We start from the raw sequence: 13,177 nt of genomic DNA on the forward strand, positions 1-13,177 counted from the left end.
TATGTGGCCGGGGGGGCTCGGCCTTTGCTCTTGCATCGGAGGCTATTCAGTAGCTTTAGCCTTATTCCTTGCGTCGCCAGTCTAATTTACTCCGTGGCCGCGCGTCGTTCGAAAAGAATTCTCTGGGTCTTGGTTCTCTTCGTTTGGGTTCTCGTCATCGTCCTCGTTCGCAGCGGCCCCGTACTTGGCTTTTAAATTGGCGACTTGGCTTTGAAGCACCGCTGAGGGGATCGTTCGTGGAACCGCCACCCCCTTCTGGGATCCCTCCTCTGTGTCCTTTCCCAAGCTTTGATTTGGATAGCGCAGCTTTTCCGATGCCGCCGACATGTCGTCTTCCTTGGTTACTTGGAAACTACAGCTGTGACATGTGCCATTTCGTACAACGGGCGAGTCACTTGCCATCACAACGATACGAAGAATAAATATTCTGCTCACTCAACGGTCGCTCGTGTGTTTCGCCCCCAACTAGTGCTTGCATCATTTTCCCAATGTGCTCGGCCCCTAGCATTGCCGTTTGGCTCCTCTTTGCAGCGATTGTGCTATCTATCGTGGCTGTCTCGGTGTCGTCGTGGTCGTACTCGTGGACGTCGCATGACACGAGCTTCACCACGGGCGTGTGGGGCTTTTGCGTTGACGTGGCCCGCGCGCCCCTGAACTCGACCGACATCACCGCCTCCCCCCCTCCCCCATCCATCGTAACCAAGTGTTTTCCATTTCACTCTGCGTCGGATGGCATTGTGGTCAACCAAACGTCTTTCGTCGAAGCCACGGAGAGCGTGTGCTCGCTGGATCGAAACGGCCACACGTTTCGCAACTTGGTGGCGCTCACCCCGGACGCCCGCACCACGCGCATGTACATCGAACATTCATGCGGCAGTCTCGGCTGGGCCAGCCTCATCTTGGCGGCGTTAGTGCCAGGGCTCAGTGCAATTGCGCTGGCCTTCTTGGCAGGATTCTACTATGCAGGGTACTATCGGCCCAAGTGGTACCTGTTGGTATTTGCCACCGTGTTCACGGGGTTTGCGTTTGTGAGTTCGATTGCAGCGTTTATCTTGTGGTCGATCCAGGCCCCGTCGGGTTTGGCCTTCGGGGCACCGTATTACCTCGAGCTTGCGACGTTTGTCGTGCTATTTCTCGCGATGGCGGCGACGATGTACGGCTGCCGAGTGTTGGGGGACCAAGATCACCATTACGATGGAGGACGTCGGGATGCCACGATGGCCACCTACGAGCACCACCTGGCCTCCCCTCACGGCTCCCCTCGGACGATCGAGGTCAAGTAACGACAAATAATAAATCTTGCACGTGTATACGAGAAGTTTGTAGCCGTAGGCCACAGAAGACAACTATCCTACAAACGTAGGAGTTCGTTACAGTTTGTTCAACAACTCTGTAACCACACAAGCTTCGCTAAAAGGGCGGTTGAAATGTGGTCCCAGCACAACGTTAGGCTTGAAAGCTTGCGTTACTGAGACAGGACGACCTTTGATGTGGCAGTTAACCTGTTTGGAAGGAAGCGGACTGCTCATAATCTCATTGGATCGATGCAGCCCCCCATCAACAAGAGCAATGTGCTTAAGGCTTTAACCCATGATCTCAAACCTATTCCGAAAAAGTCTGACCGATTCGATGCGATGCACCGACCCCCTCGTGATGTGGTTCGAACCCATCCTCGCCGCTTAGCCCCCGCTGAGGCGTCATTAACTCAGCCTCCCATGTCCAAGCCATCGCCTGGCCAGCAAGCAAGTCCTTTGATTATCCCGGCAGTATTGCCTCCGTCAGTTTCGCCTGTAGTAGATGCTGCACTGCCAGAGTCAGCAATGGTCACACCATATTCACGAAAAGGCGACAGTGAAAATGCTCCGAAGCCTGCGAAATCCAGCGACCCCCCCCTGGAGGATAAATCTGAAGCCCCTCGAGCTATGCGCAAGCGCAAGACTGCTATTGCCTCCCCTGACTTGACCGACGATGGGATTGCGGCCAGCGATCTCAAGAGCAGTAAAGCAACCGGTGTGAAACGTCGACCAAGTACTACTACTCAAGGGAGGAACTCTGTCCCAGATCACCCACGCAAAAAGGCTGATGGCCCGAAAGGTGTCCAACACCCCACGTAAGGTGACCTTATTGCTAGACGACTGATGGCATTGACATTGGATTGAAGGAGCGTGGCGGATGGAATATTGGAGCAGCTTGAGGATGATATCGTTGGCGACTGGGAGTGCTTATAATGCGACGTGAGAAACTCGAAACCTGGTTGTAACAACCAGTGCTGATAGCCGCGGTACAGCTGTATAGCCTACGGTAAATCAACAGAGCTGTGTGCGACATATCAGAAAAAAACTCTTGGTCACTGAAGTCCAACACATAGAAATATCAAAAATACTCGCATAGAGTAATCATGAAAATCGGAATATTCCAATGAAATGACCCAGTGAGACATTTCGGTGGAACTTCAAACAAATAAATTTCTAGTCAGAAATTCTGACTGGGCAAACCTTTACACACTCACAACCATGCCAAATCAATGCAACAGTTCAAGCAGGCCAGCAATAAACGAGGCCATCCCATCATCGCTTCACGACCCAACATGATGTAGACCTCATAAAGGAGGTATCACCACTCCCCACTTGAGATAACGCGTTCAGCACTCAATGACACTGGTAGTGCGTCTTATGTGAAATTTGCTGATGTGCAAAAACACGATAGAATTACTACGTAGTATTGGACATTTCATTGGAATATTCCCATTTTCAAAATCCCTCTAGTTGTGGTGTCTTCATAAAACGATCGCAATAGAGGCGACACGCAATCGCAATACTACTAGTATGTACTAGTAGTACGCAGTAGTATGCACAGGCCGCGCCATGAAGTCGATACCGAATGACGATTCCCGCTGCGACGACTCTCCGTTGCAGCACTCATATGTGTTGGATGTCCGTCGCATTGGGCTCTCCCTGCCGTCAATTAAGCTTAGTACATAACCCCCCTCACCACCTACGCGGCCAAGCCGAAGTCTGGTGTGAAATCTTCACTTGATAAACAAGTGTAAACGCTTTAGGAATTTCGATGGTTGAAGTGTAGCAAAGTTCAATAATTTTGGACGGGGACTGGATCTGTCGGGTATTTGAACGTGGGTGGTATTTGGGTATTCGACCCCTTCCCATCCAATCAAAACGAACCTCAGGGCAAGTGTCGTGTCATCGTCAACATTTCGCAGGCCTATCGAAATGTATCCTTGGTGCTGAAAGCCAACCAAGCCATGCTTGGAATCATGCATTGACAATATCGCTTTTTACACAAGCGCTTTGGCAACAATTCATGTACACCTCAATTCGTTTTCAATCACTGACAGGGCGGGCTGTCGATCATCTGGACGGCAGTTCTCCGTGCACATCGAAATAAATAAAAAAACGCACATGCGATAACGTTAATGAAATATTTTGCCAAGTGACAACCCGGACCTATCTCCCCGATATTTGTTTGAATACCGGGTATTTGGTGACACTGTTGCCACGTACTTGAAAATTGTATGTCAATCTCTACAGATTTGGTGCAGGTGGTGGCATTGGTAATGGCACCCATCTATCTATCTACCAACCTAGGAATGGTGGAGGGCAGCCACGTGACGTTGGGACGCCTCCAGTGTCCCATTCTACAATTTGCCGCACACAATGACCTTTGAACTCGTTACCGACACAGTGGACACCAAAACGTCGCCGCTCTCGCTAGCGGCTCGCTTGTTTCACGTGACGTTCAAATCGTCGAGCGTGTGCTACTTCATCTGCGGATGGCTCTTCCTCATCGGGTCCATCTTGTTCTATCCCCGGTACTATACCCTGTACGGCGAAGACGGCCTAGGCCCGTTGATTGGCGGCTGGTTGTTCGTGTTTGGATGTGTGGGCTTCCTTGCCGGCAGCTTGTTTGAAGTGTTCGTCGCCCGTGCGGCCCACGTTGGTGGCAGCGACTGGCAACGCTTCATTCCCATCACCACGTCGGTGAGCAATGTCATCGGGTCCGTGTGCTTTGTCTACGGTGGCGTGTACTTCTTGCCCAGCTACTACGCGGAAGACCCCGCCCTCGGCTGCTACCTCTTCATCGTGGGCTGCTCCGTCTTTTCGTTTGCGATCTTCGCCGACATCCCCCGCTCGCTCCGCGCCAACCAGCCGCTGGTGGGCCTCTGGACGTCCGTCTCCTTGTTCAACATGATCGGCAACATTTTGTTTATCGTGGGCAGCTACTACTTTTTGCCCAAGTTTTTGTACGTCGAAGGCGATGCCGCCGTGGACAATTTGGTGTACAGCACCAACTACTTTGTCGTCGGGTCCGTTGCGTTTATCATCGCACCCTTCGCGCAAATCGCCGGTACCTACAACGACCTTGTCGCCCAAGCGCCTGTTGCCAAGGCTGTAGACACTGTAGCCTAGACCTAACTTAGTTTAAAATGTTGTAACTCTCTTCAACTGTACAGACCGAGTCAACAACGGCACTTTGGAAGTCATCCAGTGAAATACATACTTCCAAAAATACCTCAGAAGGCTAGGACCAGTTTGTTACGAGTAATCGATTGGAGAGTGGACTCGAAAAATGTGTTGCTCTGCTTCAACAGCAATTTGCTGTCTGAAAATGTAATTCTAAGATTCTAGTATACGTATACACACCGTATATATATGGTGCACGTCATCTAAAAACTTCAACTGGCCAAATTGGAGAGTGGAGGTTTTATTATTTAACGTACAATTAATGTAGTTAACAGTACTGTAAACCCAAAAATCAAGCGTTTTATCATTGCTAGTGGGAGGTTAAAGGTCCCAACTGCCTCCGGATATTATATACGGATAAGAGGCTCATACAAAAATCCAGATACATCTCAGCGGTCACCCCTATGGCCAAATATCCAAACGCCCCTGTAAAATACCGCTAGGTTAAATATCTATTTCTGGACCAATTCAGCACCAAATTTACTGTTAATCTGAGACGTAGAATTTCTTCACCACATTGAGATGTGTCGATTCTACGTCTCAATTTGCTGAAATTTCAAATTTACTGTTAATCTGAGACGTAGAATTTCTTCACCACATTGAGATCTGTCGATTCTACGTCTCAATTTGCTGAAATTTTGAGTAATGAATATGAAATAGAAGTCAGAAAATTTTGTGAAAAGTTCGTAGTTTATAGATGACGTGCACCATACTGTAACTCTGCGAAGGCGAAAAAAACGTCTTCGCACATGTGAGGGTGCCTCACAGATCGTAGAGTCGAAATGCCTCAGTGGAGGACTACCAAAAATATCTCACTGGTTTTCCTAACTTGATCTGACAAGAGTTGATGTTCAAGCCTCGAGCTGGAGCTTTATACATGAAAAGTCACATTTTGATATGGCTAGTGTACCTCTACGAGTTGATAATCGTCATTCGTTTACAAAGGACTCGTTCATTATCCGGATAACAATTATCGGGACCACAGCGCAAGTTTGCAAAGTGATCATGAACAACGTCCTGGCGTCCATGTAGGTGGCCGCGATGTCGTTCCAAAGATGGATGCGCAAGTGGTAGTGGATGATGATACGTATGTAGAGTCCAAGAAGATGGAGTGAGTGGAGTGGTCTGGAATGACGCGCAAGGGCTTCTTCTTGGAGCGCATGGGGACTTTGAAGACGCGCGATTCGGTTTGGGAGCGCTGAACACTTTGGTGGCGCGGGCGAACGCGTTGAACACGTCTGACGAGAAGGACGTGGCTCCCGTCGTGCGGATCGAAACCACGAAGCGCATCGTGGTGGTGCAACAGCAGAAGGACAGCACGGTATTGGCCGTGTCGACGTCGAAACCAATCTCGTCCACAGAATAACACGATATACAACGGACAAGTGCAACGAACTCTCTTATGTCTACGGCTAGTCCAATATGCTACGATACGCTTCTTCGAACGGCTGTCCAGACATAGTCTTGCCTTGCAGAACCTGAATCATTTGGCGTTCAAATGACGACGACGCGGCCTTTTCGCGGGACAGCGCCGCCATCATCCTGTCAAACGACGATGGCAGGTCACACTCCTGTTGGATGGAAGGCGGCAGTTTTGTGGGATTAACTGCATCGATCTTGACTTGCACATCCGTGGGCACATGCGGCAGTGGCGGGTCCAGCACCGAGTCGGGGGCCACAGACGTCGCGGTGTACCAGCTGCGCCAGTGGGTGGACGCCAAGTGCGCATAAAACGCCTTCTCTTCCGCTGAAATTGCTGGCGTGGATATGGCGCTGCTGTATTCTTTGGGCTTGGTGGACAAGGCCGCGTTGGACTGACGGATAAAGTTGGCTTGACCCGACGAGAGGAACCACGTGCTTAACGGAGAACACGCGACTCGAGTCGACAAGTTGGAGGACAACGACGCCGATGGGGACGGAGTGGTGCCAAACGAAGTGACTGTCCACGAAGGCGTCGATGGGGCCACGGGTGAAGGAACGTGGCTTGGAAGCATGGACGGGGGCTGGGGGAAGAGGGGCGGCGGCGCTTGACGGGTACTGGCGGGTCGGGGTGCAACGCCCACGATCGAGGACGGGGCCGACGATGCCGGGGTGGTGGTGGTGGCGACGGATGGAGCGTGGAGCCGTCGAGGGATTGACGCCGCCAAGGGGGTGGCGGGAGTGGATTGGGGTTGTGGGCGAGGCGTGGGTATTGTCGTGGGAATCAGGTCGACGTTCCTGTGACTTCGAAATGCTGGGGAAACTGGCGATGGAGGATCCTGTGTACGAGGGGCACGAGTTATCGTTGAACCCGTGTTGACAACGGTGGGGGGAGTTGGAGATGCGATGGTGGGGGCTGCAGGTGGGACCGACCAACCGGCTGGGGTCACGACAGGACTCGGCGCCTTTGTCGGACAAGGTTCAGACGGTGAAGCAGCCACTGTTGTTTGCTCTCGTGACACGGAAGGGCTAGATGACCGGACGAGGGGTTCGCTCAATGCGCTCCGAGGTGTCGTCGTGTCCACCGATGGCGCAATGTCAGGAACTGGTGTCGATTGTTTGGGGGTGGTTGCGTTTGGTGGAAAATGAGTGGCTTCTGGATCCATAAGGGGTGATAATGGAGCAGAGGTTGGTTGTAGCACTGGATGCTTTGTTGGGGAAGTGGCTGGTGGCACTGGAGCAGATGTGGATGCAACTCGGGACGCATTTGTACTTGGCATTTGGGTGGTGGTGGCTTCTGGGGTGGCAGCAGGCTTGAGAATGTCTGGAGCCACCGCCGATGGTAGTGTCACAACATCACATGGCTTGGCATCCACACGAGGGGTCGTGCTGGCAGGAGTAGTGGAGTTGCTTGGCGACTTTGCGGGAGTTGTTTTTCGACCAGGGGACGGCAGCGTTTCATTGTGCACACTTGGTTCTGTAGGCTTTGTCATCACTTTGTCACCAGGACCAGACGAGTCATGTCCTTTAGCTAGTGGAGCGGGCTCGCTTGTGGATTCAGAATCGACAGTTGGTGTCTCTGGAGTGAACTTCGCTGAGGTGGCACTCGATGATATGGATGACACTACTGTACAAGGGACGGATGTCTTAATCGTGCCAGCAGGGGTATCCGACGTGATCGCGTTGCTCGTTCTGGCTTGCTTTGAAACCACTGGATTTGGTGCGTTGGGGGGGGTGGACACGTGACGGCCGCTGGTAGCTATGTTAGAATTGCGTACAGGACGTTCAACTGGCTGAGGTGGGGCCCGTACAGGACTTGCGTTGATTGAATCAGCCACAACGACTAGGGTCGAAGTCGCGACGACCATTGACGGTAGTTGTTCGGTGTCACTGGGAACAGTGGCCACTGCCTTCAACGCTTTCGCGAACGCTCTTCCGGCCGCCAGCGACGACTTTGTTGTGACGTGTGATGGCTCCACTGGATTTGAAGGGGATGAGGACACCTCGGGGGTCCCAGTAGTAGGACTATCAGTGGCCACATCTGGTCCCTGGTTGAGCTGTTTGGCGGCGGCTGCCGCCGCACGGTTCGCTTTCTTCCTCTTCTTCGCAAGGGACGATTTCGAGGGCAACGAAGGGAGGGAAAGATTAGCTGGAGGGGTGCCTTGAGCACCAGGTGGCGGAGTCGGGCGTACTTTAGCCGACGTATGACCTCCTTGCTTGTCTGGAACGTTCGGCGACATGTCATTGGACAATTGCGCCACGGCCTTGGTACCTCCTTTGGGATGTACTGGTGCCAGTGGACCCCCACTGGGAGGTGTTGGTTTGTTCGTTGAAACCCTCGGCAGTGATTTCGCGGATGCGGTGAGTGGCGTCGACGTTGACGACCCGATGGCGGCAGCGTTCAGCCGCCGCGCGACTTTCATAGGCGATTCCGTAACACTGGAGTTCTCCCCAGGAGAAATATCACTTGCGTCCCCGCTCGTCCCGGCCTTTTTGCGCTTTTTCTTCTTGGACTTGGATTTTCCGCTCGATGATGTTCCATCGTATTGGTCGGCACTGACGGGCACAGATGGAGTGACTGGAGCATTTGATCTGAGATTGATAGCGCCGCGCGACGTAACCACCGGCTTTGTCGCCACAGGAGCGGGGGAAGGGTCACACGCAGCATGCTTGGCCTTTTTCGACATCGAACCAACGTCCGACGTGGCATCCGGGGCTATTGCTGCGGCAGCTACCTGTCTTCCTGGAGGCACATAGTGCGCGCTCTTCGCTCTGTTCTTTCTCTTTTTTCCTTGCCCTCGACCGCCGGCTGGCGCTGCATCTTCCTTTGTCATACTCGAAGGGCTTGTTTCGGCGCGACGAATGCTTCCAATAACGTCCCGACAAATTATCCGGATCGTCGAAATTGCCGGATAATCTACCAAGAGTATCCGGATCGAGTTCGTACAGTAGATCATCCGGATGATTGATGAATGTTACCGTGTCCACGCAGGTGTCGGTCGTGCCAGTCCGTGGATGCGTCCCAAACAACTCGAAAAGTGTTACGTGCAGGCACGTCAAGACTGTACTTGTCCCTCTACCTCTGCAATTATGTTCCCTCATAAGATGGACGCCTAAATCAACCATTCTTGAATTTGACCCATTCTGACAACGACCGCCCCAGACATCATGGACAACAACACTGCACCCCCCGCCACCCTTGCCGTCGACATCAACCTGGACATGACTGAAGCGCCTGAGGAGTGGATCGATAGCTCAATCGAGTTAGAGCTTGACAACGACACTATGGACGTGGTGTGGCTGCAAGATCGTTGCACATGCACCGCAATGCCATGCAAGTGCACAACATTCCGACTCCCCCCCGCAGCCGTCGACATCAATGTCGTCGATTTTGGACCCCCCCTTGCCACGCCCCCCTCGAGAACTACTTCAAGATCGTCAAAATAGCTAGGCGATCGATTGTATTAAATTTAACATTGCACTCCAATTGTGCGATCGTATTTGAGCTCTGTCTTACCTTTTAGAACTTCGTCCACGGGGAATGTAGGCAACCTACTAAGTACATACTAGTATTGCATTGCATTGCATCAATGGTAGCGTTTCTTTTCTCGTCTACACCTGTTGATTGACAAAATTACTGTACTCTTCAAACTCCTCCCCTGCCAAATCCAAGCTCCAAGACTAATTCCAGGGTCGCCGATCTAGTACGTAGTAACATGCTACGTACCTAGGATGGTGGGGTATCGCTCTACTAATGGCTACATGGTAAGCTTACTACGTAAGCCGAGTCGAATGCACCAGTACTTGGGCCATACTGTGTGAGTACCAACCAGAATGATGTACTCGCACAGAATGATGTACTCGCACAGAATGATGCACTCACACAGAATGATGCACTCAAACACAATGATGTACATCATTCATCCGGATATCCTTGCAACTCACGAAGACTCATCATTCCTCCCATGTTGAAGGGTTGTTGACATCTCATCATCATGACCATCGCTTGTTGCTGACAGTGTGACTGCCATTGCTGCGTTGACCACTTCTCAAGCCAAGAAGTCTCCCCGCGCCTTGCACTCTCATGATTTCTGACAAAGGTCGGAGCTCTGTCAATTTAACCATGAACCTGCTACAGAGTGGCCAACGATACTGTACCGGTAGTACAATTCACTGCAATTCCCAGTATTTATGCTTGCACGCGAGCGATCGAAGCGGGCAAAATTGTCTACGAGTGGCGACCCCCTTGTGAATTCGCTCCTGTGGCGTACTCCTCTACAATCGTATTTGGCAGTCACATTGTGCTTGTGATCTTCAGTGTATTCTGTACTCTACGGTAGTTGGAACGACACCACCCTCTGACGACCTGGGTAGCCTCGTTCGTCCAGCTCACGTTACACAGCACCACTTCACCACCCAAGCAAGGGTTCTCGATCATGGGACCTGTACAGCTGTACTCGCTTCCAACCATCATGCATGTGATGTTAGCCGACCGCACATCAGCTGTATCTAGCCGTCTGACGTAGCATGCCTTGTGTGCTGGTCCGTCACCTCAACGGCCACACACTCAACCCCGACGCCATGGTACCAAGGACACTATTGGGCTTTGGTGAGCAAAAGCAGGATTATCGAGCACAGGTTCGTTTTTTTTTCTGCAAAAAAAAAGGTAACGCGCTGATGCACTGTTTGAATGGAACTGAAAAAAGAGTTTTTTCAAGTTGGAATGTAATCCTGGCTTGTGATTGGCTCAATTGGCCCCCCGTTCAAATTTATGGTTGGTGGGGGTGCTTTCGCCAAGACATTGGCGGTCCTCAGTTGTCACTTTTCACTCCTGACAGGACATTCTACCACCCCTCGACTGCCATGGTAGGTCCTGCCACCATCATCGTCGCCGCGAATGCTTCGTGTGCTTACTCGCTTTGTGCATATATGTGCTTATCCGATGCGCGTTTGTCTCGTGATTCTAGGCATCCCACAACATCTTCGCCGCTCTCGACTCTGATGACGAAGACACCAAGACGGTGCAAGTGCCTGCCTCCAAAGTGGCTGAGCCCACCAAGCCCAAGACCGTGAAGGCCCGCAAGGAAGGCGAACAACCCGCCAAGAAGCAAGACGGTGGCCGCAACGGCGGACGCGGTGGTCGCGGTGAAGGCCGTGGCGGCCGTGAAGGTGGCCGTGGTGGTCGCGGTGAAGGCCGTGGCCCCCGCCCCGACGGTGAACGCACCGAACGTGCTCCTCGCCCTGAAGGCGAACGCCGCCCTCGCTCGGAACGCGCTCCTCGCGCTGACCGCCCTGAAGGCTCCACCGGCACCAACCTCCGTGCTGAACGTGAACGTGGCGAACGCCCTGACCGCTCGCACCACCATGCCGAAGGCGGTGAACGCACCGAACGCAAGCGAAACTTTGACCGCAAGAGCGGCACTGGTCGCGGCAAGGAAGTGTCCAAGTCTGGTGGCGGTGCCCGCAACTGGGGCAACGAAGACGACAAGACCGAACAGTACGTTGTGGTCCCGTGCATGTCGTCCGTAGGGCGTCGTGGTTGACAGAATGATGAAATAGAGCTGCAGAAGCCGCGGTGGACGAAGCCGTCGCGGACGAAGCCAAGGAAATCGCCGCAGAAGACGCCGTGCCCGAAGTGGCCGTGGTCGAAGAAGAAGTGGACAACACGATCACGTACGAAGAGTACTTGGCGTCCAAGAAGAGCTCGCGCTCGAACGACGAGTTGTTTGCCGACAAGGAACTCCGCACGGTCGAAAACGAATTTGAATCCGCCGCGTTGATCACCAAGCATGGCAAGACCCCCGACTTTATCGAGTCGAACTTTGAAAAAGTGTTCACGAAGAAGACGTCGGGCCGCAAGAAGAACCTCGTGACCGACGTGGGCTTCACCGCGCCTTCCATCAGCGGCCCCCGCTTTGACCGTGAAGACCGCGAAGACCGCCCTGCCGGTGGTCGCGGCGGCCGCGGTGGCCGTGGTGAAGGTGCCCGTGGTGGCCGTGGCGGCCGTGGCGCTGCCGGTGCCGGTCGCGGGGACGTGAAGAAGTCGAAGGCCAACGCCCCCAACGTGTCTGACGTGAACGCGTTCCCTTCGCTCTAAGTCCGTCATTTGACTTGAGATGCGAGGATGCCTTTGGTCGTCCCGGGGTGGACGAAGTTGAGTGGTCGATCGATGCCTAAGCGATGCTGCAATTTTATTAGTGTCGCGGGGATTATTGAAAATACTCAACAAGCCATTGCCAGGACGGGGAAAAGATGTTTAATAGGGTATGCTGCTTTGTAGATCTTGTTTTGCGGTATACTTTTGTTGGAATTACTTTCATAACTGGAACAGCAAAGACGGGACCTGTACTACAACGACTACTACTACTGTACTACTACTAAGTTGCCATCCCAGCCTGCATAGGACAATGTCACACAACGAGGGCTGCCTGCGCAACGTCGATTGAACCCAGCTAACCTTCGCATAGTGGTTCACCTACAGCCAGTAGTAAACGTTTAGCCAGGAATCAATTTTGTACTGTGGTTCGCAATATTAATACCATTTGTAGCCGTAGTTACTTGCGACTCCAAACGCGGTACATGTCCTTCGCGCTGGGCGCTTCCACAGTCGTAGTAGCCACACATGCTGATCGATGCCTGGAATGGAATGAATCGACTCATGTTGAGCGAACTTGGTGTGCCAACTACATTCATTACCACAAATGATGGGAATGTAGGTTTTCCAGCCCAAACGGACTGTGATTGGCTACATATGTACTTGGGAGTTACTAAAGCACACGAATTGATGAGATTTGCACCGCCGGCATGGACATGACGCATGCATTCTTCGCGCGTCATTTTGGCTCGGATCGCATGCAAACGGTGCTCGAGGTCATGGAATACACCCCTGCGCTAGATCCATCGCAAGATGTTTTCTCGTACTTGACGCACTGACGAACGATAATGCATGTCCCGGGTATCATGGGAGTATACATCTCGTTTTGGTTTACAAAGGCCCCTCACCAACTACTAGTACATATGCTACGTATGGCGCCAACTCGCTCCTGCATTGTACGCTTGCCACGTCATCAAGACAATGTGAAGGAATTCGTGCCTGCTGCTACTGGTATATGTGCACTGTAACGTTTATACAATCAGCAACGGCCACACTCAGGGGGAAGGTCAGTGGATGCTCCTTCGACGTGGAATTGTCGCCCTTTGAGGGTTGACCACCCAGTAAGCATGGAAATGCATGTCAATCTCAGCCAACCATTCGAGTTGCACCACTCAGAGTAAGTTAA

At 52.4% G+C, this 13,177-nt stretch overlaps 7 protein-coding genes across 8 annotated transcripts; 5 read left to right on the top strand and 2 right to left on the bottom strand.

The window, feature by feature from the left end:
* Positions 1–81: 81 nt before the first annotated feature.
* Positions 82–396, bottom strand: H257_08303 (hypothetical protein; the record flags this gene model as incomplete). The annotated part of the gene is made up of 1 exon (XM_009834132.1): positions 82–396. The coding sequence occupies exon 1, from the start codon at positions 325–327 to the stop codon at positions 82–84; it is 246 nt and encodes an 81-aa protein (XP_009832434.1). The 5' UTR covers positions 328–396.
* A 1-nt stretch (position 397) lies between these two features.
* On the top strand, positions 398–1,308 carry H257_08304 (hypothetical protein). The gene has a single exon (XM_009834133.1). The coding sequence runs from the start codon at positions 489–491 to the stop codon at positions 1,281–1,283; it is 795 nt and encodes a 264-aa protein (XP_009832435.1). The 5' UTR covers positions 398–488; the 3' UTR covers positions 1,284–1,308.
* Positions 1,309–1,544: 236 nt separating this feature from the next.
* On the top strand, positions 1,545–2,114 carry H257_08305 (hypothetical protein; the record flags this gene model as incomplete). Its single annotated transcript, XM_009834134.1, has 1 exon — positions 1,545–2,114. One exon carries the CDS (start codon positions 1,545–1,547, stop codon positions 2,112–2,114), a length of 570 nt encoding a protein of 189 aa, XP_009832436.1.
* A 1,484-nt stretch (positions 2,115–3,598) lies between these two features.
* Positions 3,599–4,469, top strand: H257_08306 (hypothetical protein). Its single transcript, XM_009834135.1, has one exon. It carries the CDS (start codon positions 3,672–3,674, stop codon positions 4,422–4,424), a length of 753 nt encoding a protein of 250 aa, XP_009832437.1. The 5' UTR covers positions 3,599–3,671; the 3' UTR covers positions 4,425–4,469.
* A 976-nt stretch (positions 4,470–5,445) lies between these two features.
* Positions 5,446–5,874, top strand: H257_08307 (hypothetical protein). The gene is made up of 2 exons (XM_009834136.1): positions 5,446–5,506; positions 5,574–5,874. Exons 1-2 carry the CDS (start codon positions 5,484–5,486, stop codon positions 5,842–5,844), a joined length of 294 nt encoding a protein of 97 aa, XP_009832438.1. The 5' UTR covers positions 5,446–5,483; the 3' UTR covers positions 5,845–5,874.
* H257_08308 (hypothetical protein) lies at positions 5,854–8,757 on the bottom strand (the record flags this gene model as incomplete). The annotated part of the gene is made up of 1 exon (XM_009834137.1): positions 5,854–8,757. A coding segment is annotated over one exon (2,867 nt), but the record flags the coding sequence as incomplete, so codon positions are not given.
* A 1,670-nt stretch (positions 8,758–10,427) lies between these two features.
* On the top strand, positions 10,428–12,341 carry H257_08309. Of its 2 annotated transcripts, XM_009834139.1 has the most exons (4): positions 10,676–10,763; positions 10,865–11,048; positions 11,091–11,394; positions 11,457–12,341. In XM_009834139.1, the coding sequence occupies exons 1-4, from the start codon at positions 10,761–10,763 to the stop codon at positions 11,992–11,994; spliced, it is 1,029 nt and encodes a 342-aa protein (XP_009832441.1). In that variant the 5' UTR covers positions 10,676–10,760; the 3' UTR covers positions 11,995–12,341. The 2 variants fall into 2 exon arrangements, with proteins under 2 accessions (XP_009832440.1, XP_009832441.1); XM_009834138.1 differs by having other exon boundaries at positions 10,428–10,763; positions 10,865–11,394.
* The last annotated feature ends 836 nt before the right edge of the window (positions 12,342–13,177 follow it).

This window comes from Aphanomyces astaci (genome assembly GCF_000520075.1).
Source record: "Aphanomyces astaci strain APO3 unplaced genomic scaffold supercont1.18, whole genome shotgun sequence".
Classification (NCBI taxonomy): Eukaryota; Oomycota; class Saprolegniomycetes; order Saprolegniales; family Verrucalvaceae; genus Aphanomyces; species Aphanomyces astaci.